This window comes from Corythoichthys intestinalis, chromosome 1 (genome assembly GCF_030265065.1).
Source record: "Corythoichthys intestinalis isolate RoL2023-P3 chromosome 1, ASM3026506v1, whole genome shotgun sequence".
Taxonomy (NCBI): Eukaryota; Metazoa; Chordata; class Actinopteri; order Syngnathiformes; family Syngnathidae; genus Corythoichthys; species Corythoichthys intestinalis.
Window position 1 is genome coordinate 66377831 of NC_080395.1, and position 21790 is coordinate 66399620.

Genomic DNA, 21790 nt, shown 5'->3' on the forward strand with positions numbered 1-21790 from the left:
AGAACTACAGATGTAAATAACAATCAAAAATTCATGTTTTGTGCTATTAATTTCTTCAGTTACTGTTCTAGTTGTTTCATTAATTGCTTGTTATGGTATTTGGTAACACTTTATTTGACAGTGGCGCCATAGGACTGTCATAAGACAGTCATAATTATGACATGACACTGTCATGAGAATTAATGAATGCTTATAACAGATGTCATTTAGTGTCATAAGGCTAATTATCTCACTTTTGAATGAAACCGAGCTGTATCCAAGCTGGACATTCGTTAGTGACATCATTTCAGTAATGCTCAGGATAGTGTCATGACATAATTATGACGGCCTTATAACGGTCTTATGATGCCACTGTCAAATAAAGCGTTACCTATTAACCCCAATAAATCAACAAATAAGCCGCACTGGATTATAAACTGCAGGATTCAAAATGAAGGAAAAAAGCAGCGGCTTATAGTCTGAAAATTACAGTAATCATTATTTTATATGTATGTATATTGTGTAACTATGGGCAGTGGGCAAGGTACATACACCCTGAATTGGTTGTCACCCAATCGCAAGGCAGGAGGAGACAAACAACCATTCGCGGACATATTTATACCCAGAGACAATATTGAGTTTTCATTTAGCCTACCATGCATGTTATGGGGGATGTGGGAGGACACCGGAGCACCTGATGAAAACCCACGAAGGTACGGGAAGAACATGCAAACTCCACACTGGACGGCCGGAGCCTTGAACCCTTGATATCAAAACTGTGAGGCGAACGTGCTAACTATTTATCACCGTGCAGTGACAGGACAATTAATATAATAATTAATAACTTAATATCTTTCTGTAAGTCCATCTATTCTCAAGACAGTGGTACATACTGTAACTTAATCTACTTAAATAATGCTTTATTTTCACATTCATAACAGGTATGTATTATCTCATAAATGCACAAAAACTACTGTACGGGCCATTTGCACATAAAATTACTGAGTTCAAAGGAGAACCCTAACAAAACATGAATTCACACACAAACGATGAAAACAACATGAAATATGAATACAATATTTACTGTAAAAGGTTGTGGTTTTCCCAGTGTTACCTTGTTAAGTTCCACTCCTAACATTTTCACACTCAAGACTCTTCATTTCCTTTGTCTTTGTCTACCATTTTCATTCCATTGTCATGCCCTTGCATTACACACTGTGTCATTAACCTTCGCCGAACCCGTTATATTTAGCCTGTGCTTCAATCTAACCTGGGTAAAGAACCACTGCCACTGTGCTATATAGAAATAGTTTCATTTTTGTATTGCTTCAGCTCTGCAGCAGCAAAATATAAATTGTTATAGACTAAAAGTTGTTTCGTGTTAAGCAACAATTGGATTATGTAGATTTTCAATAGTCCGGATTATCCATTCACTTCATGGCTGTTCTTTTTCTGTCCATTATAAGAGGTTTACTAGACTTTGTATAGAAATGACCCTTAAACTGCTGTGGCACATAAGCTATCTCCAGACATTTCCTGCCCATTTGTGAGTGCACACTTTTCAGTGTACCCATCTAAATCAGATTAAGAAAGAATAAAACGGCTTCCGAGGAAGGCTAAAAGTCACGTCGCTTCTCTCGGGATTCAATGCTTCATCCTTGAAGGAATGTTGTCGGAATGGAACTGTTGCCAGTAAAACGATGGCTCGATCACAACAACCCTTTTATACTTCTATATGACTGAGTCAAAACTGGATTTTAGGGGCCTCTCACATCAGTTGTCAGGGACGCAATGTCAGGTCACATCGCCAGGGCACAGGTAAGACTTGTTTTGTGGTCCTTCTGTTAAACCTAGGGCAAAACGTGGAGCCTTATTCACAATAACCTAAACATACAATATAGCTCAGTGGGACTAAACACAAAATTATGGGACGTAAAAAGTTATTGGTTGGTTTTGTTTGTGGTTTCCACCAGTAATTGTGAAAACAAAGCAACATTTCTAATGTGTTTGCATTCCAAAAGCCGTGAACGAATGAGACCTGACCTTTTATATACAGTATCATACCCCTGTTATATGCAATATCACTATGTATTTAGTAGACACACAACTTAAAATGTAACTTTTTGCTCCTTAAAGTTTACAAAACTGAATGTATAACTTTTGGTACGCCATTCATGATGAATGCTCTTGCACCCAATTTTGTTACTCTGGCTCCATTTTGTTAGTCACAAGTAAAAAAAAACTTGTAAGGAATATTTGATGACAGGCTCAACTTTGAAAAAGAAATTGATTCAAATTTCTTTCCCAGCTCCGCCTCTTGGCCAAAGTGAACCTTTTTCTTAGCCGCCATGATCTTGAAAAAGCAATTCATGGCTCGATTTCTACAGTGCACTTTATGTTGGTCTTTCCAAGGCCTCTATTTTGTGTCTGCAACTTGTCCAGAATGTTGCTGCTCGATTTTTAACATCCAGATATGATATCACATATGTCATCGTCACTCCACTGGTTTCCAGTTCACTTCAGGATTGATTTTAATCGTTTACTGTTTGTTTTTAATTCTATTAATGGCAGGGCTCCTTCCCTTGTCAATCCTGGCAGAGCTCTTCGTTCTTCCAGCCAGCTTCTCTTTCAAGTTCCTAGATCAAGGCTTAATCTGTGGCAAGGGCGTAGGTTTGGTCTCAACATTGGTAGGGACGATATGGCATAAATAACCTGCATGTACACTTTTTGCTGGGGACGGGACATTCTCAATGATCAATGCAAAATAAATTTGTATTGACTCATTCTAACTTTTATGTGTATTGATTTAGCCTACACCGTTCAATTCAAAGCTTTGTTTTTAAAAAATTACTTAAGAAGTATTTTGAAATCTTCCAGAATTTTTTTCCGGATTTTTCGGAAATTTAACTTGCATTACTTGAACATAAATTATATTAACATTCACAATAAATACAAACTTGTTAATCATCTCTTTACTATCCAGGAATGCAAAAAAAAAAAAAAAAAAACCCAAACAAAAAAAACATTTGTCTTAGTACCACTCAACATTGTCTAAATAAAGAAATTAATTACAACTGAAAATCTTTGTCAGGAAATAAAAAAACAAATAAATAAAAATTGAGCCGTTTTTCAGGTCAACTACTGCTTTTTTCCACAAGCACTACCAAACTCAAAGAAAAAAAAAAGAAAGCTCCAGTGGACTGCTTTAAGATCGCATGAATAAAATTAAACGCAAAATTGGGAAGAAAGGAGTAAAACTCAGTTCACTACATTTCTCACAGTTTAATTAATGTTAACAGTAGAAAAAACATAAAGGAGGACTCTTTAAGCAGCTTCCTGCTCGAGTTTTGCAGGTTAGAAAATTGACACAGTTTAATGTTATGCTAATCTGATGCAGGTCAGATGTTCAGTAGCTAAATTAGTGGTGTGTTCCCCAGTTCCACAAAATTGACATATTTTTACATTTCTTACAGTGGCTGCTGCTGGCTGAATAAAAACTTCGAATATCTCTAATAGCTTTAATATCTAATGTGTGGGTGTCTGTGTGTGTTTGTGTGGGTGTGTGTGTGTGGGGGGGTGTTCCAAGTCAATAGCCAATCAAATGAGCGCTTAGGAGAAAAAAAATGGACTGGCACATCCCGCAAGTGAAAAGAGGTACATGTAAGTCTGAACATAATGAAAATGGTCCATTTAATACGCCTACGCCCTTGATCTGTGGGGTGATCAGTCTTTCACGTTTTCTGCCCCCAGGTTGTAAAATAGTCCCTCCCCTGACATCCACACCATCACTGATTTAAGCCTTTTAAAATCTAGATTAAAGATCTACTTTCTTAGAACAGCTTTTCCTCCGAACTAGGGTAGCCTGGTATTTAGGGTTTTAATGTGTTTGGATTGGATTTGGAATACCTGTTTGATTTTGTTTGATTTGCTCTAATGAGTTTTAGAATGATGCAGTGTTTTTTTTTTCCCTCGTCGATTTTATTGTAAAGTACTCTCCTGCCTTTTATTTATTATGTACTATATTTTACTTTTTTTGTAAAGCGCTTTGAGGACGTCTCAGGGTTTGTAAAAGGGCTACATAAATAAATTTGAATTTTGAATTTAAAATAATTAAATATGTTAAACTTAACAAATAGTGGGTTGTAGCACATGGGTAGTTGTAACGCACCTTGAATACAAACAACCCAAGTCAGTGATCATCTGCGTGATGCGTATACTCTACTGTGTACTGCTTTGTACACTGTAATCCCAAGCAGTTGAAATAGCTCAGAACGATGAAGGTTTTTGACAGTCAAATGTCGTTATGTAGTTGATTGAACTGTAAAATTTCAAGCTCTGTTAATATTCATGCCACTTTAATTGAACTAGGCTTAATATTTTAGAGCTAAATTGTGTGGTACGGGAAAAAAAATTAGGAAGCATATAGTACATCACTATAATGTTGTGTAATCCGTTATATGAATTGTGAATTGTGCAAGTTCTCCTACTTGAAAAGATTAGAAAGGCCTGTAATTGTCAACATGGGTAAACCTCAACCATGAGAGACAGAATGTGGCAAAAAAAACTGAAAATCACATTGTTTGATTTTTAAAGAATTTATTTCCAAATTAGAGTGGAAAATAAGTATTTGGTCACCTACAAACAAGCAAGATTTCTGGCTGTCAAAGAGGTCTACCTTCTTCTAACGAGGTCCAACAAGGTCTAACGAGGCTCCACTTGTTACATGTATTAATGGCACCTGTTTTACCTCATTATCGGTATAAAAGACACCTGTCCACAACCTCAGTCAGTCATACTCCAAACTCCGCTATGGCCAAGACCAAAGAGCTGTCGAAGGACACCAGAGACAAAATTGTAGACCCGCACCAGGCTGAGAAGACTGAATCTGCAATAGGTAAAATGCTTGGTGTAAAGAAATCAATTGGGAGCAATTATTAGAAAATGGAAGACCACTGATAATCTCCCTCGACCTGGGGCTCCATGCAAGATCTTACTCCGTGGCGTCAAAATGATAACAAGAACGGTGAGCAAAAATCCCAGAACCACACTGGGGGACATAATGAATGACCTACAGAGAGCTGGGATCACAGTAACAAAGGCTACTTTCAGTAACACAATGCGCCGCCAGGGACTCAAATCCTGCACTGCCAGACGTGTCCCCCTGCTGAAGCCAGTACATGTCCAGGCCCGTCTGCGGTTCGCTAGAGAGCATTTGAATGATCCAGAAGAGGACTGGCAGAATGTGTTATGGTCAGATGAAACCAAAATAAAACTTTTTGGTTGAAACACAGGTTCTCGTGTTTGGAGGAGAAAGAATACTGAATTGCATCCGAAGAACACCATACCCACTATGAAGGATGGGGGTGGAAACATCATGCTTTGGGACTTTTTCTGCAAAGGGAGCAGGACGACTGATCTGTGTAAAGCAGGGGTCCCCAAACTACGGCCCGCGGGCCGGATACGGCCCGCAGCCACATTTGGTCCGGCCCCCTGAACAAAAAAAAAAAAAAAAAAAAAAATTGTAAAAAAAAAAAAAAAAAAAAAATTTTTTTTTTTTTTCCCCAATAGAGTTATTCATGTCCTGGCTTTTTTCTGTGAAGAACTGAGCAATGATTATTTGGTTATTATCTATTTAATTAATACATTATTATTATATTATATTACATTACATGATATTATATTATATTATATTATATTCAGGGGTGCACATAAGTGGTCCGCACATGCGTACTGGACGTAGACAAACGCGCTGGCCATCAACGGCTTCCATACGCTTTTGCGTACCGATGGCTGACCACTATTTGCGGCGGACACGAGAAAATAACTTCTCAAAATGTCGATGAGGCAGGCCACACTGAGTAATTACTTCCGTGTTCCCCCACCCCCGTCAAAAGAGAGACAGACGACAGAGACGTCACTGGAGCTACCGAAAAAAAGGACTTTTGCTGAAAAGTGGCTACAGGAGGTACCATGGCTAGAAGTGAATGATGCTCGCACGGAAATGCGGTACAAAATGTGCCGTGAGAATCCCAATGTCGCCGATTAGAGCAACGCATTTTATGTAGGGTCAAAGAATTTCAGCCATCCAAACTTTGAAAAGCACGAAAAAAACAGAGAGCATGTGGCAATTAAGCAAACTATCGATGTCAAACAGGACCCCACTCGCCCTATGGACATGTGGCGGAATAGGGCGGAATAAAGGTAATGAACAGCGACATGCACTGACAAACGTGTTTTTGCTCGCATTTTACAAAGCTAAACATACACGTTCAATGAGGTCTTATGAGGAGGACATCCCACTTTTAAAAAGGCTTGGAGTTAATGTGGGAGCCGCATAATGCCCTTTATTTTGAATTGGTGCTTTTATGTTTATTTCTTTACATTTCACTTCAAAGTAATGGCAATTTTGTTGTGCCAGTTGATGTTAATCAAGGATTAACTGTTAATATAATTAATCAAAGTTAATTGGCTCTAAGTAAAGCTTGTCATAAATTTATCGCGTCAGGTGGGTCGGCTCTCAAGCTCAATGAGGACCAAGTCACATCTCCAGGTCCTCCTCTGAGAACCTGGGCAAAAAAATTATGTGCACCCCTGATTATATTATATTATATTATATTATATTATATTATATTATATTATATTATATTATATTATATTATATTATATTATATTATATTATATTATATTAAGGGCTGTCAAAGTTATCGCGTTAACGGGCGGTAATTAATTTTTTTCATTAATCACGTTAAAATATTTGACGCAATTAACGCATATGCCCCGCTCAAACAGATTAAAATGACAGCAGTGTCATGTCCACTTGTTACTTGTGTTTTTTGTCTCCCTCTGCTGGCGCTTGGGTGCGACTGATTTTATGCACCATGAGCATTGTGTAATTCTTGACATCAACAATGGTGAGCTACTAGTTAATTTTTTTGATTGAAAATTTTACCAATTTTATTAAAACGAAAACATTAAGAGGGGTTTTAACATAAAATTTCTATAATTTGTACTAAAATCTATCTTTTAAGAACTACAAGTCGTTCTATCCAGGGATTGCTTTGACAGAATATTAATGTTAATGCCATCTTGTTGATTTATTGTTATAATAAACAAATACAGTACTTATGTACAGTATGTTGAATGTATATATCCGTCTTGTGTCTTATCTTTCCATTCCAACAATAATTTACAGAAAAATAAGGCATATTTTAGAGATGTTTGAATTGCGATTAATTACGATTAATTTTTAAGCTGTGATTAACTCGCTTAAAAATTTTAATCGTTTGACAGCCCTAATTATATTATATTATACTATATTATATTATATCATTTTTATTTTATTTACTTTGGTTCCGTGAAGAATCCAGAAAGGGTTATTTGATTGTGGCTTTCTGAAAAACAATACATTTTTACATTTAGGCACTCCTGCAATCGTCACACTTTTTCTGTTACAAACTGACCCCGGCCCCTCATCAGAGAAGAGAAGGGTTATGTGGCCCTCACAGGAAAAAGTTTGGGGACCCCTGGTGTAAAGGAAAGAATGAATGGGGCCATGTATCGAGAGATTTTGAGTGAAAATCTCCTTCGATCAGCAAGGGCATTGAAGATGAGACATGGCTGGGTCTTGCAGCATGACAATGATCCCAAACACACAGCCAGGGCAACAAAGGAGTGGCTTCGTAAGAAGCATTTCAAGGTCCTGGAGTGGCTGAGCCAGTGTCCAGATCTCAACCCCATAGAAAATCTGTGGAGGGAGTTGAAAGTCCGTGTTGCCCAACGACAGCCCCAAAACATCACTGCTCTAGAGGAGATCTGCATGGGGGAATGGGCCAAAATACCAGCAACAGTGTGTGAAAAGCTTGTGAAGAGTTACGGAAACCGTTTGGCCTGCGTTATTTCCAACAACGGGTACATAACAAAGTATTGAGATGAACTTTTGGTATTGACCAAATACTTATTTTCCACCATGATATGCAAATAAATTCTTTAAAAATCAAACAATGTGATTTTCTGTTTTTTTTCCCACATTCTGTCTCTCATGGTTGAGGTTTACCCATGTTGACAATTCCAGGCCTCTCTAATATTTTCAAGTGGGAGAACTTGCACAATTAGTGGTTGACTAAATACTTATTTGCCCCACTGTATATATATTTATTCAGGAGTCACCCAGGGTGTCCATAGCACACAAAACAACAGAAAAATAATGACATAAGAAAACACAGAAACAGACATTAGAAAAGAAAGAACATTAAAAAGGCACAAACTATCTGTGCACAACAGACAGGCTTTTACGCCAATGGTGCCACATGCTTGACTTACATCTATAACTATTTGTAGGGCCTATTATTTTCATGAAAATACTATCTTCAGACTCATTTGATTGACACACAATAATCAGATTTCTTAATAGCGCTTTAAAGGTGGGTAGCCCAGAACTGACAAATAATTTGCTGGCATTGTAACATCCAGGCACACGCAATAACAGCCTCAAGGCATTATTATAGGCTGCATTTAGCCTCTGCATGGACTTAGCTAAGTACCTGGTCCACAGGTGAGCGGTGTAAAAGGGTGTGCAATATGACCTGAACAGTGATGTTTTCACGTGGAAGGAACACATAAAAAATGTTCTCTTATGCATGTTTGCCTCTGCATAAAGCTTACTGCATTGACGGTGAATGTGCCTGTCATCTTACAAATAAGCAGTTATAAAGTGGCCGAGATATTGAGCCTCATTGCAGACATTGAGCGCTTTTTTAAGCACAAAGAAGCGAGGGAATACAGCCCCCCTATCTCCTTTAGATCGTATAATCATAATGTTACTTTTTTCTGCATTGTACTTGATGTCAAATTGGTCACCAAAGTGAGAACATAATGAGAGTAACTCCTGTAAGCCAGCACAGTATTGAGAGAGCACCACCACATCATCCGTGTACATAAGATGGTTAATGATAGTGCTTCCTACAACACAGCCAGTATTACATCTATTGTACATCTATTGTACATCTATTGAACCTATATGGTGAGAGTATTCCTCCCTGTCTCACACAATTACTTACTTTTAAACGAGAAGAAACCGTGCTACCCCAATTAATGTGAATGCGATGCGAATGTGAATGTGATTTGCATACCAGAAGGCTAGAATATGTCACTGATGTTCAAAAAGTTGGAGTGGTGCTTATGCTCCAAGATTGTTGTTCTTTTTGTTGTTGTAAAATGTGTTGTTCTGGTATGGGCCAGTTTTGGCCTGTCGTGATAACAGTGTTTTTGGGACGATATAATTTCCTTAGAAATGATTGTGTAAACAAAAGTATTGTTGATATTTAAAAACTATTATTATTATACTGCTGGTATGATATTACATTACAACTCATAAATGTATCTTTACAAAAACACTTGAGGGTCATGAAAAAAATGATTTAGTAATTTGATGAGCCATCTTAAATACAGTATACATATATATATATACAGTACATTAAATAGTATCTGCATTTTGCCTGTATTGGCAATACAGGCCCTGTTTGTTACTTGGACCACATGAATGCCCCAAAAAATGTAGTATCGCACACCACTATTGTCCATACCCTTAAATAATAACTACTAAATAATCTGATATCAATGTAAATCCTTTACATTAAAACATGACGCCGGGTACATTTGGATTCTATGCCAATCCACCTGTTTTCTCCTCTCATCTCAAATGAAACGGGAAGTGCAGAAAGGACTATGACAGTAGTAAATATATAAAGGTTATAGTTGTACTCTGATGACAGATGGTGAATGAATGGTTTGTTTCTCTGGCCAAAGTTTGGATTTGAGCCAATTGTTATCACCCAATTCTATTGAAACTATAGATCGAACATTGAAGGCACAATTTGCTGCCTCTAATTTGCTTTTGTTTGTTCTCTCTGGCACTTTCCCCTCTCCCACAAGGCAGCAGTAATTATCTGACAGTGAACAGGGCCCCCAGGAATGCTGGACCATGAGCGGGTGATTGGATCTTTCTGAGCAACATGTGTTAGTCACTTGGACAAAATAGTTTACCATTTACAACCACCCTGCTAGATATTGGGTGATATATTGTGTGGCAGCCAAAGTGACAGTGCACGGCTCTGATATTTATTGTCAAAGATAATTTATTCATATCCCTAAAAAATTGCTAAAATTGCTGAATTGGTTTATAACATACCCCAAAAATATTTGGCAGATAGTAGTAGTAATAGTATCTGCTTCAGCTGAATATATACTGTATTTACCTTTATATTCCGTATGTCATTTGCACCTCCCAGTCAAAATGGATTGGACATCTAGCGCCGTCAATGGCAGCCTATGAGTTAAATGAGTGCCCTGTAAGGATTTGTGGAAGAGAGAGAGAGAAAAAAAACAACATAATTATTGCATGAAAGGTTTAATTCCTTTTTTAAAAAAATGGGAGTCCAGGATTTTTTAAAATGGCACTTGCAGACAAATAAAACTATAATATTATGCAACTCCATAGTCAGAAAATAACGGATCCCTGTCTCTCCATCAAACAATGTATTTGCCAATTGATTTGTACTTTGACAAAAGTGGATTTTCTTTTTCCTGGATTGATTCCCTCCAAAACTTTATTTTCAGACTGATACTGCTGCCAATTCAGTGAAAAGAGCAGTTGTTTTTACCTTGCGGGTGTGATAGCCTAATCTTCTTAGCTGAGTTTAACTTCTCCTCTGTTCCACAATTCCTAGAAAGTGAATGTTGGCAGACACTGAACACTGATTCTGTACCCTTTTGAAATGCTTAAAAAGGTACCATGCTAATAATGATGGTTATTCAACAGCCATACCGTGCTAGATTATTTTGTTGTTTTATAAATGTATTGGTTTACATGAGCCGTTTGGATTTTGAGGATCAGTGATTGGTAATAGAAGCCGTGGAACAGGAATGTCAAAATGAAATAATAAATACTGAAATAAATCAATAAATATATTTTTAAAAAATCACTAAATACGAGAATAATTATCTAACATTTGAAGTGAATAGACATAGATCAATCTCAAAATAAACATTAAAATAAATAAATGAAATGCCAAATATATAAATATCGCAAACACTTGCAAAGCACCCACCTGCATAACTGATTCGATGCCATTGACGGGGATGGATGTCAAATATTTTTTAACTGGAACTGCTGGCAGTGAATGAGTTAAGTCATTCAGGATTCTTTTCTCAGTCATTCATTAACCATGAACTTTATCAACCAATTTACCTTTATTTGTATTTAAACAAACATTTCCTTAATGTCATTCCAACTTTCTCATGAAATGAGAAAGGCCCCATTTTATGATTATATTCATCAATTTCAAGCACACGTTTGGACATCTTACTTACTTCAGATAAAGTTGTACCATTATGTCAATTGCCTTAGACTCTGAGTTATATCAAGTTGTTGTTTATTTATGTTTTTAATTACTATTACACTTAGTTTTACATACAAATATTGCACTGTCATGACCCAAGTCCTAAATGTTTTGTGATACTTTTGGTCAGGAAATAATAAAATTGACAGCAAATTGTAGTGTAATGGATTGTGCAAAAACACATCAGGGATTAAAGAAATAAATCACTTAACTAGTTCATTTTTGGAACAGCATGAATCGGTATGAACTGAAGTAGTTTATTTTGAAACTTTTGAAATGATCTCTGAACTAGTTTGCGTATAAATGACTTTTCACACCATTTGGTGGAGTAAGGCTCAAAACTGCAAACCTCACAGCTTTTTGTGTCAATGAAAAGTTAGTGTTTTTATGTTTATAAACAATAATGTTTTACACACTGTATTATACAATATTACAGTGATTTGAAAAAGTATCTGAACCTTTTGGAATTTCTCACATTTCTGCATAAAATCCCCATCAAATGTGATCTGATCTTTGTCAAAATAACACAGATGAAAAAACTGTCTGCTTTACCTAAACATTACCATACAAACATTTATAGGTTTTCATATTTTAATGAGGATAAAATGCAAACAATGACAGAAGGGGGAAAATAAGTACGTGAACCATCACATTTAATATTTTGTGCCCCCCCATTTGGCAGCAATAACTTCAACCAGATGTAGATCAGATCAGTCTGGCACATCGATCAGGACTAATTTTGGCCCATTCTTCTAGACAGTACTGCTGTAGTTCAGTCAGATTCTTGGGATGTCTGGAATGAATCGCTGTTTTTAGGTCATGCCACAGCATCTCAATGGAGTTCAAATCTGGACTGTGGCTTGGCCACTCCAGAACGTGTATTTTGTTCTTCTGAAACCATCCTGAAGTTGATTTAAACTTCTGTGATTTGGATCATTGTCTTGTTGCAGCATCCATTCTCTTTTTTGCTTCAAATCTCTGACAGACAGCCTCAGGTTTTCCTGCAAAACATCTTGATGAACTTTTGAATTCATTCTTCCATTAATGACTGCAAGTTGTCCAGACCCTCAGGCAGCAAAACAGTCCAAAATCATGATGCTCCCTCCACCATGCTTCACGGTGTTGATGTTGGTGAACTGTTCCATTTTTCCTCCACACATGACCACAATTCAACTTTGGTTTCATCAGTCCACAAAATATTTTGCCAAAGCTTCTTTGGAGTGTTCAATGTCCTTTTTGTGAACATTTAACGAGCAACAATGGGTTTTTTTTAGACCCCAGTGGCTTCCTCCATGGAGTCCTCCCATGAACACGATTCTTGGCCATAGTTTTACATATAGTTGATGTGTGCACAGAAATATTGGACTGTGCCAGTGATTTGTGTACGTCTTGAGCAGATACTCAAGGGTTCTTTTTTACCTCTCTGGGTATTCTGCGCTAAACTCTTGGCGTCATCTTTGGTGGATGGCCACTCCTTTGGAGAGAAGCAACAGTGCCAAACTCTCTCCATTTGTAGTCAGGATTGTCACCGAGGAGGGAGGCGAGCATGCTGTGACGTCGTTACCCTCGCGAGATTCTGTAGATGCATGACACAATCAAACGCCTAGGCTAACAAGTAACTTTCCTTCAAGAAGAATTCAAATAATTTTTTCCTCAAACTTTTCACGATCTCGTGATTTACCTTTTTTACAACTCCACCGCACATCAATAGCTATAGCTTTTTTAGCTCTCTGAGTATACTGCATTGAACTCTTGGCGTCATCTTTGATGGATTGCCACTCCTTGGGAGAGGAGCAACAGTGCCAAAATGTCTCCATTTGTAGACAGCTTCTCTCACTGTCGATTGATGAACATCCAGACTTTTAGAGATGGTTTTGTATGCTTTCCCAACTTTATACAAATAAACAATCCTTGATCACAGGTCTTCAGACAGCTCTTTTGACCGAGCCATGATGCACATCCGACAATGCTTCTCATCAAGATATTTCTTACCAGGTGTGTGTTTTATAATGGGCAGGGCAGCTTTAAACCACTCATGAGTGATTGGGCACACACCTGACTTAAAATGTTTGGTAAAAATTGGTTTCAATTGCTCTTTAAGCCTCCTTAAACTTACTTATTTTTTCCCCTTCTGTCATTGTTTGCATGCTATCCTCAATAAAATATGAAAGCCTATAAATCTTTGGGTGGTTTTAGTTCAAGCAGACACTGCATTTTCATCTGTGTGATTTTGACAAAGATCAATCACATTTGATGGTGATTTTATGCAGAAATGTGAGAAATTCCAAAAGGTTCAGATACTTTTTCATACCATTGTATGCAAGTGCCAATATTGTATTGTTATAGCATGTTAGTGTATGTATGCAGTACATTCAACTCTTTGACCTAATGTATGTGGCTATAAAAAATAATCTGGTGATTTGAGGCTTCAAAAAGTGTAACAGTGTACCAATAGTCCTGTCTGCGATGGTGAAGGTTATCCTCACTGGACTGAATAGCGACAGGATTATCCAGGCGCTCGGCACTACACACTAACCCAAATCTAATCTGACTCTCTCTTCTTGCACTGAGTGCTTCATAATAGCTAGCAGACACACTGTTTTTTATTTACATGTCATCATCAACACAGAAATCAAAGTGACACCTGTATTTCTACTTTTAAAATATTTTTAAAAAGCCAATCAAATGCTCGGATGAATGTTTGTACAGTAAATATTGCAATCAGCATGGTTTGCGTGTATTAAAGCTTACAGTGGTAAGACTTATGGCCTCGTCAACACGAACGCAAGCAATGCATAATGTGCCACCGACAAATCCTTTCATTGTTTATGTGGTGAGGGAGCGGTACCCACTCAAAGGAGAGTTATTGGCTGTTTTGGGTGGTGTGGGATGGTGAAGAACCTTCAGTAAAAAGTTAGATTTTCGTTTATGGCACACTGCTTGTCTTTAACAGGAGAAGAAAAAAATGGTTTGCTCAAGTCAGGAAGATTGTTGCACACTTGGTATAGCGAACTGCAACGTGACCTCATAAGCAGACGCGGTAAAAGTGGCAGAGGAGTTTGCTGTTTGTGTTTGCCACTTTTAGACATACGATGAAGTCTGGTAATGATAGACTATTTACTCGGGTCGTGCTGAATCCTGAAAGCTATTGTTGATTGACTCGAACATTACAGCGTGTCCAAGCTCTTCCTTGGGGCCAGTGGGATATGTCCAGAACACCACACCAACGAGGAATCCAGGAGACATCCAAACCAGATGCCCCAGCCACCTCAGTGAAGTTCTATCAATGGGGAGGAGCAGCTATCTCTAAGGGAGTGCCCATACACCCTGCGTCGGCTTGTATGCAGGACCTTGTCGTTTCGTTCATAGGTGAGGGTGGTAACATAGTGAATTAAAAAAAAGAAAAAAACACTAAATCATGAGATTTGCCTTTTGACTCAATTCCTTCTTCACCACAACAGTCTAATACAGTGACCACATCACAGCAAACACTGCACTAATATGTCTGTCAATCTCATTTTCCTTGCATAACTCGTGAACAAGATTCCGAGAAACTATAGCTAAATTCCTCCGCTTTAGGCAAGGACATTCTGCCGACCTGAAGAGAGCAAGGCACATTTTGCTGATCGAGAAGATTTAGAGGTGCTGATCTTTATCCCACTCTCGTCACACTCGACTGTCCCAGTGCACACTGAAAGTTCGAGTTGAAAGACTGCAAAAAGCAGAAATGATTTACGATGGTCCCCAAACCAGATGCCCTCCCAACAATGGCTGCGCCTAGAAATTCTGTCCATAAAACTAATGAACAGAACTGGTAAGAAATGGCAGCCTTGGCAGAGGTCATTGTGCACAGGGGGAATATGTCCGACTTACTACTGTCAATTCGAACTATGCTCCTGCTGCAGTAATACAGGAAACGGACAGCCATCAACAAATGTCCCCTGACCCAATACTCCTACAGCACCCCCCAAGGACGCTATATATGGGACACGGTCAAAAGCCTTCTGTACGTCTACAAAGACATGTGACCTAGCTTGGTAAACTGCTAATGAACCCTAAAACACCCAATGGACAGTGCGCCGCTGGTCCAGTGTGCCATGATTGGAACAAGAACAGTTTGACTACCGGTCGTACTCTCCAGTACCCTGAAATAGACCTTAGACCTTACAGGCTAAGGAGTGTGATACCCTTTTTGTATACCGTATTTTTCAGGCTATAAGTCGCACCTGAGTATAAGTCGCACCAGCCATAAAATGCACAACGAAGAGGAAAAAAACATACAGTATATAAGTCGCACCGGAGTAGAAGCTTCGGCTTCTCCCGTCTGCCCTTTTCTTTTCTGGTTGAATTAATTGTAAACACATATAAATACTATATGTTTGTTTGGATTTGTCATGCCTGAAGGGAAAATAAATGAATAAAGAAAGAAGAAAGAAAGAAAGAAACACCAAAATGACATGTGAAATGATAGAATGTGTTAATTTCACACATAAGTCGCTCCAGAGTATAAATAGCACCCCCAGCCAAACTATGAAAAAAACTGCGACTTATAGTCCGAAAAATACGGTAGTTGGAATGCACCCCCCGATACCCCTTCTCACCAGTAGGTGGATGGCGATGTAGTGTAAAGCGCTTTGAGGGCCTTGAAAGGTGGAAAAGTACTACACAAGTACACCATTTGCCATTTAAAGAGGGACTACCACCCTAGTCTCCCATTCCAGAGGCACAGTACCTGACCGCAATGCAATGTTGTAAAGATGTAAAAACCAAAACAGTCCTACAATATCCGTAGACTTGATGTACGGGTGTATTCCACCCCAGGAGCAATACCGAGGAGCTTGTGAACCTCCTCGGTGACATCAACAGGGGCCAGCTCAGAGACCCCAGTGTCTGCTTCCTCCATTAGAAGATGTGATGATCAGATTGAGAAGGTCCTCAGAGTACTTCTTCCACTGCCCACTAATGTCCCTATGGGGGGTCAACAGACCCTGCACTGTAAATTGGTCTGAACATACTGTTTAGACCAGGCGCAGAAACTTATGGCTCTTGAGCCAGATCTGGCTCTTTTGATGGCTGCATCTGGCTCGCAGACAAATCTTTAATTATTTAAAAAGAAAAAAATACGTTTCATTATACTCTTTTGCACATTGCGCGAAACGGCGACGGTCACCAGTCATATGTTGGTGTGTTGCAGTAATGAGCAGACGTGACTTTTGCAGCGTATGTTAACTTTTTTAATGCTCCGACAACACTAGCGCAATTTGCACTAGACTAGATATCATCAAATAGCAACCTAGATGTGCTATGTTTGATCCCCCCAAGTCCCATGCCATTGGCTGCGTGAGTCCAGGGTGATCATTAGTGACGGGATCTGTCGTTCACTTGAGTAAACGAATCCATTCCGGATCGTTCAGTAGAAAGATTCGTTCAAACGAATCGTTCAACGAATCGTTCGCCCCCCTCATCTCCCTCCCCGCCCAAATGAATCGTTCGGTTAGTGAACGGGAAGTGACGTTGCCGAACGAATCACCAAAGACCGCTTCGCAGTATAACTGAACGGGAAGTGACATCCTTGGTCCCTCCCTCTCTCTTGCACACAGGCTCCTCATTGACCGCTCGTCGTAGTTTCAGTAATGAGTGACAGGCAATATCATTCTCCTTTCACAGACAGCCTCGTCTCCCTCCCGCTGCTGCAAAAGCGAGGGAGAACTTCCGCGTCGTCTGTCCTAGTTCTATGGGCTCAAAGTCATGGCTCGTGCTTGCATTTCGATTGAGGACACGGTTAAACATTTTCCTTTTGTGGGGGGAGCGGGGGGTTGGGGTTGGGGTCGGGGGCGCACGGACTTTCTTTAGCATGTTCTTGATCACATTTACAATGCTTGCTGTCACGAAAATAAAAATAAATCGAAAGTTTAATTTCAAAATATGGAACGACCAACACATCATATTTACCTCTCGCTCTGTTGTATTTTTGTTTTTATGCCAATCACTATTACTTTTAGTTACTATTGTTAAAACTATAAATGTAAATAGCTAGTTGTCGAATGTGCTGCTCTGAAATAAAGACAATACTACATTTTGATATTTGACAGTTTAATTGCAAATCAGTATTAAGATGATCGTATTGAATTTTTGCAGTGGTATTAATAAATAAAATAATCCGGTCAACTCCCCTGTCGTCCCCGCATCTCAGATTGTCAAATGCTGACGAGAAATGATTGCTTGCTCTTTACGATGTCGCCTTTCTACCTTCATTAGTCTGTTAAGAAAAATGTAGACATATTGCGACATCTCCTGTGTCTGCGTGCGTTGTTTTGGGGCGCTTGAGTAGCGCATGATGGACGGATTGACATAATTTGTCAAATCAACCGACACGCTCTGACACGAAAAAAAAAAAAAAAAAACACTCGGAAAAAATTGACATGTATATACAGTTTCATTGCAAATCAGTATTATGGTGATCGTATTGAATTTTTGCACTGGTATTAATGAATAAAATAATCAGGTCAGCTCCCCTGTCGTCCCCGCATCTCAGATCGTCAAATGCTGACAAGAAATAATTGTTTGCTCTTTACGATATCGCCTTTCTACTCTCATTAGTCTGTTGAGAAAAATGTAGACATATTGCGACATCTCCCGTGTCCATGTGCGTTGTTTTGGGGCGCTTGAGTAGCACATGATGGACGGATTGACATGATTTGTCAAACCAACCAACACCTGACAGGAAAAAAAATAAAACACTTGGAAAAAATGGACATGTATATACCGTTTCATTGCAAATCAGTATTATGGTAATCATACTAAATATTTTTTTCTGTGCACATATGAGGTAAATATCGCTGCCATGAAGCCTCCTTATAGTGACAGTTCTTTGCCCCCTTCATTGCCGTCACGCGACCGCAGCTCAGCTTTTGCTTGCCTCGTAGCTACCCGTGTTTTAAATTACTGTAAATTTGATAGTATGTGGTAATAGGTAGTCGCGAGTCTGTTGAGAAAAGTAGTACACTAAACCATGCTCGCTAGATTTGTGTGGTGTTTTTGTCTTTTTGAGCTGCATTTGATAGGCTCCACGTTAACAAATATGTGACAAAGTCCTTTCCTTTCATTTTTTGATTCGTTCACCGCATATTCATTTCTGGAAAGTCAAGTTAGCAGCAAGCTAGGTCAGGAACCGGAGGACCGAGTCACTGAACGGGAAGTGACAAAACTCAGTCTTGCCCCCCTGCCTGCACGCTGGCTGCTCATTGGCCACACGTGGAAGTGAATGACATACGCCCTGATTCTGTTTCCGGTCCCTCCCCTGCCCGCGATGAGGCTGGCGTCTGATTGGTCGTGTGCGATGTCAGAAGACGCTGCCGCTTGCTCAACGCAGTGAACAAGCACCAACTTCATAGAACGAATCAGTGCAGATGGTGATTAGTTCGGTCTCGTTCACCCAAACAATTCGTTCAAAAAGAACGAATCGTTCGCGACCGATACAACACTAGTGATCATTGAACACATAGTCCGTATACTACAACCGATGACTAGAAAGCCGGTTTGTAGTAATTTTAGTGGGAAAGTGGCAAACATACATGCCGTGTCAATATTTTTATTTGTCTATCAATCGCATTGGCAACGCAGATGAGGCAGAGACACTGTTCAAGTGGGGTCACCGTATTTTGCTGTCGAAAATAGCGGCCGCTGTGCACATTTGTGTGAAGTAAACTTCCCTCGTTTTTTCGTTTCGTTTTCCGTGTTTGTCAGATAATATTAGGAACCCTTTTGAGAAGATGGCAAAAACAAAAACAGACAAGGTGTATCGTACTTTCCAGCAGGAATGGACAGAGGAATTTGCCTTTGTGGATCGTTTTTGACGACTTTTCGGATAAAGACCGTCATGATGTCAAATCAAATTGAGGCAAAGCAAGTGAAGGACATAAATGCGGCATCGTTTTTTCTCTCGCTTTGGATGAGTCAACAGACGTAAGCAATTTATCCCAATTCAGCGTGATTGCAAGGTTTGGACTATGAAAGGGACAACAAGAGCGGAGGGTTTATTCAAGTCTTTCACTGAGTTCACTTATGAAAAAAATCTATCGATGGATAAACTTGTTTCGGTGTGCACTGATGGTGCTCCGTGCGTGGTGGGGAAAAACAGGATTCGTAGCGCTTCGTGAACAAGGAAAGAGACGCATCTTAAGTTTCTCAACACCTGCATGAAGCTTAACCCCACCAAGTATCAACCAGACTACAAAACTATCAGGAAAACCATGCAGCACCAGAAGTCGCATTAATGGTAAGAAATACTCATCACTGATTAGCAACAGCATAACAATGTTATGAAAAAGAATTCAGAGACTAACCCAAACCCCTTGTACTTTAAAAGTGTTGAAATTACATAAAATGCACACATTATTTGTAATTTTAGTTGTAAACATATTGTATGGCTCTCACGGAATTACATTAAAAAAAAAAAGTGGTGTTCATGGCTCTTTCAGCCAAAAAAGGTTCCCGACCAATGGTTTAGACCAAACTGACAATCTGCCATGTGTGTATGCAAAGACACAATGAGCGGTCTACCAAATTCCAAAACACATACAGTGAGTTTGGCACTGAGATAAAAATGCAGGTATGCTATTTTTTATGCTTGAGTGTACAAGGGCTGCCTATGGGAATAGAGCTCATAATGGCCAATCATGTTTAATTTGAATGATATAAAAATGTTCTGACAAAAATTTGAGTTCCATCATATTAATTATCCTACCAAAGGATGGCAATAAACAAGTTATTAACCAATAAAATAATCCCAGATCTTTATCATTGGACTATTTTGCAAGCACTTTGACGAATGCATGCCTTCACTCACTCTTCATTCCATTACGCAGAACCCTGCATGCTGTCTGCATTGTAATGCAGCGGATCATTTTTAGGATTATGGGTGTGTCCTCTTTATCTGAGTGACATTCTGTCATATGGGGTGGGTTGGTAGTGTCTGTAGGCTGCCACTCATTATCATCTTAAAATGAGGCTAGGTCATTTCACTGTGACAAAAGGTGACGTATTCCGGTTCCCTTTGTTGCATTTGCGCATCATTTAAAGGAGGTGGACACTGGGGGAAGGGAGGAAAGGGACAGATGGGAGTGACACATGGTCACTGTCAGCCTCATATTCTGTCCCCCCTCCCCTCACAGACTGTCTAATCTGAGCGGGTAGAATCGGGTGAGAGGATGAGGGAGGGCACTGGGCATTCGCCACCAGCTCTCTCTCTTTTTTGGCAGCACCCAGCAGAGCAGCAGAGCCAAAGCACGCAGGATGCCGGGAAAAAAAGGGGACTTCTTCCCCAGTGAGGATTGCCCAACGGAGCTGACGTGAGCTGAAGTGGCACTCATGCTGAGGTTTTCAATTGTAGAGATTGCAGCCCAACTAGATTTATTGCTAATCCATCATAAGGAGAGCGCAGGCACAACCTGCTGCAGGACTGAGCTGCATGTTCTTTTTTTGGTCAAATTTTATTTGGATGTTTTCCTATTAACAGTTTGAGGCCTGGTATAACTTCTGGCCTTTTTAAGGATGTGAAAGTGCAAATTTTGGAGGGAGTCAGAGAAAATTTGGTGGAAATTCATGGCCAAATGCAGAGTCGTAGTGGCTTACCAAAAACATTTAGGAGGCACAATGTCTGCCAACCAGGGCATGAGCCGTCGCAGTGTCTACAATTATTTCCTCAACATGGTGGCCTATCAGGTGAGCACTGGCGAGAAGCAAGCACCGGATGTATTATTATATTTTTTTTTTATAAATTTGATTTAGGTCAGATGCAGCTAAAATTTTTAAATAATTTGAATTTGAATTTTATTAAGGAAAAACCTTTCCTAAAGTCAATAGATGAAACCAATACTGTTAGTAACACATCATTTTAAAAGTTATTTTCTTTGTTATTCAATGTAAACTGCTAGAGCCAGTCTGTTTGTGATAGTATTTCGTTTGAAGTACCATTCTAAACATTTGTATTGTATCAGTCATTGATTAATGTGTCTTGTGTCAAAGAAAAAAAAGTATTTTTATTAGCCCGTTATCAACATACCAATCAACATTCAACCTATATTTGAAATACTGATTCGTAAAGTACTGTTTAATATTTGGTTTGAAAAAATTGTGACTTAGATACATTTTTTGCATCATTTTTTGAAATGCTGGCTATTTATTTGTGCTCGTTTGTGGAATTTTGTTTGCGAGTTTGAGACCTTCATCTTCTGTTGGTGCAATGTTCTGTTTGTATTTACAATGTTGGCCAAAACACTTCATGAGGCAGTGAATGTTTATGGTTGGGAGGAAAACAATCACTTTGCGCATTTGATTTGAAACCAAAATTTTCTTGTACCGTAGCTTACAGGTGTAGGCACCAGATATGTTCAGTTGGTCAGATATAATCGGGG

The 21790-nt window shown here is 39.1% G+C and overlaps 1 protein-coding gene across 3 annotated transcripts in view; it reads left to right on the top strand.

The window, feature by feature from the left end:
• The first annotated feature begins 1645 nt into the window (after window positions 1-1645).
• serinc4 (serine incorporator 4) overlaps window positions 1646-21790 on the top strand; it is a 54833-nt gene continuing 34688 nt past the window's right edge. The window contains exon 1 of one of the 3 annotated variants that reach the window (XM_057836742.1): window positions 1646-1797. In XM_057836742.1, coding sequence (XP_057692725.1) covers window positions 1771-1797 — 27 coding nt within the window. In that variant the 5' untranslated portion in view covers window positions 1646-1770. Of the gene's footprint in view, window positions 1798-20614; window positions 21099-21790 lie in introns of those variants that run through there. The other 2 variants (XM_057836750.1, XM_057836734.1) reach the window with 2 other exon arrangements.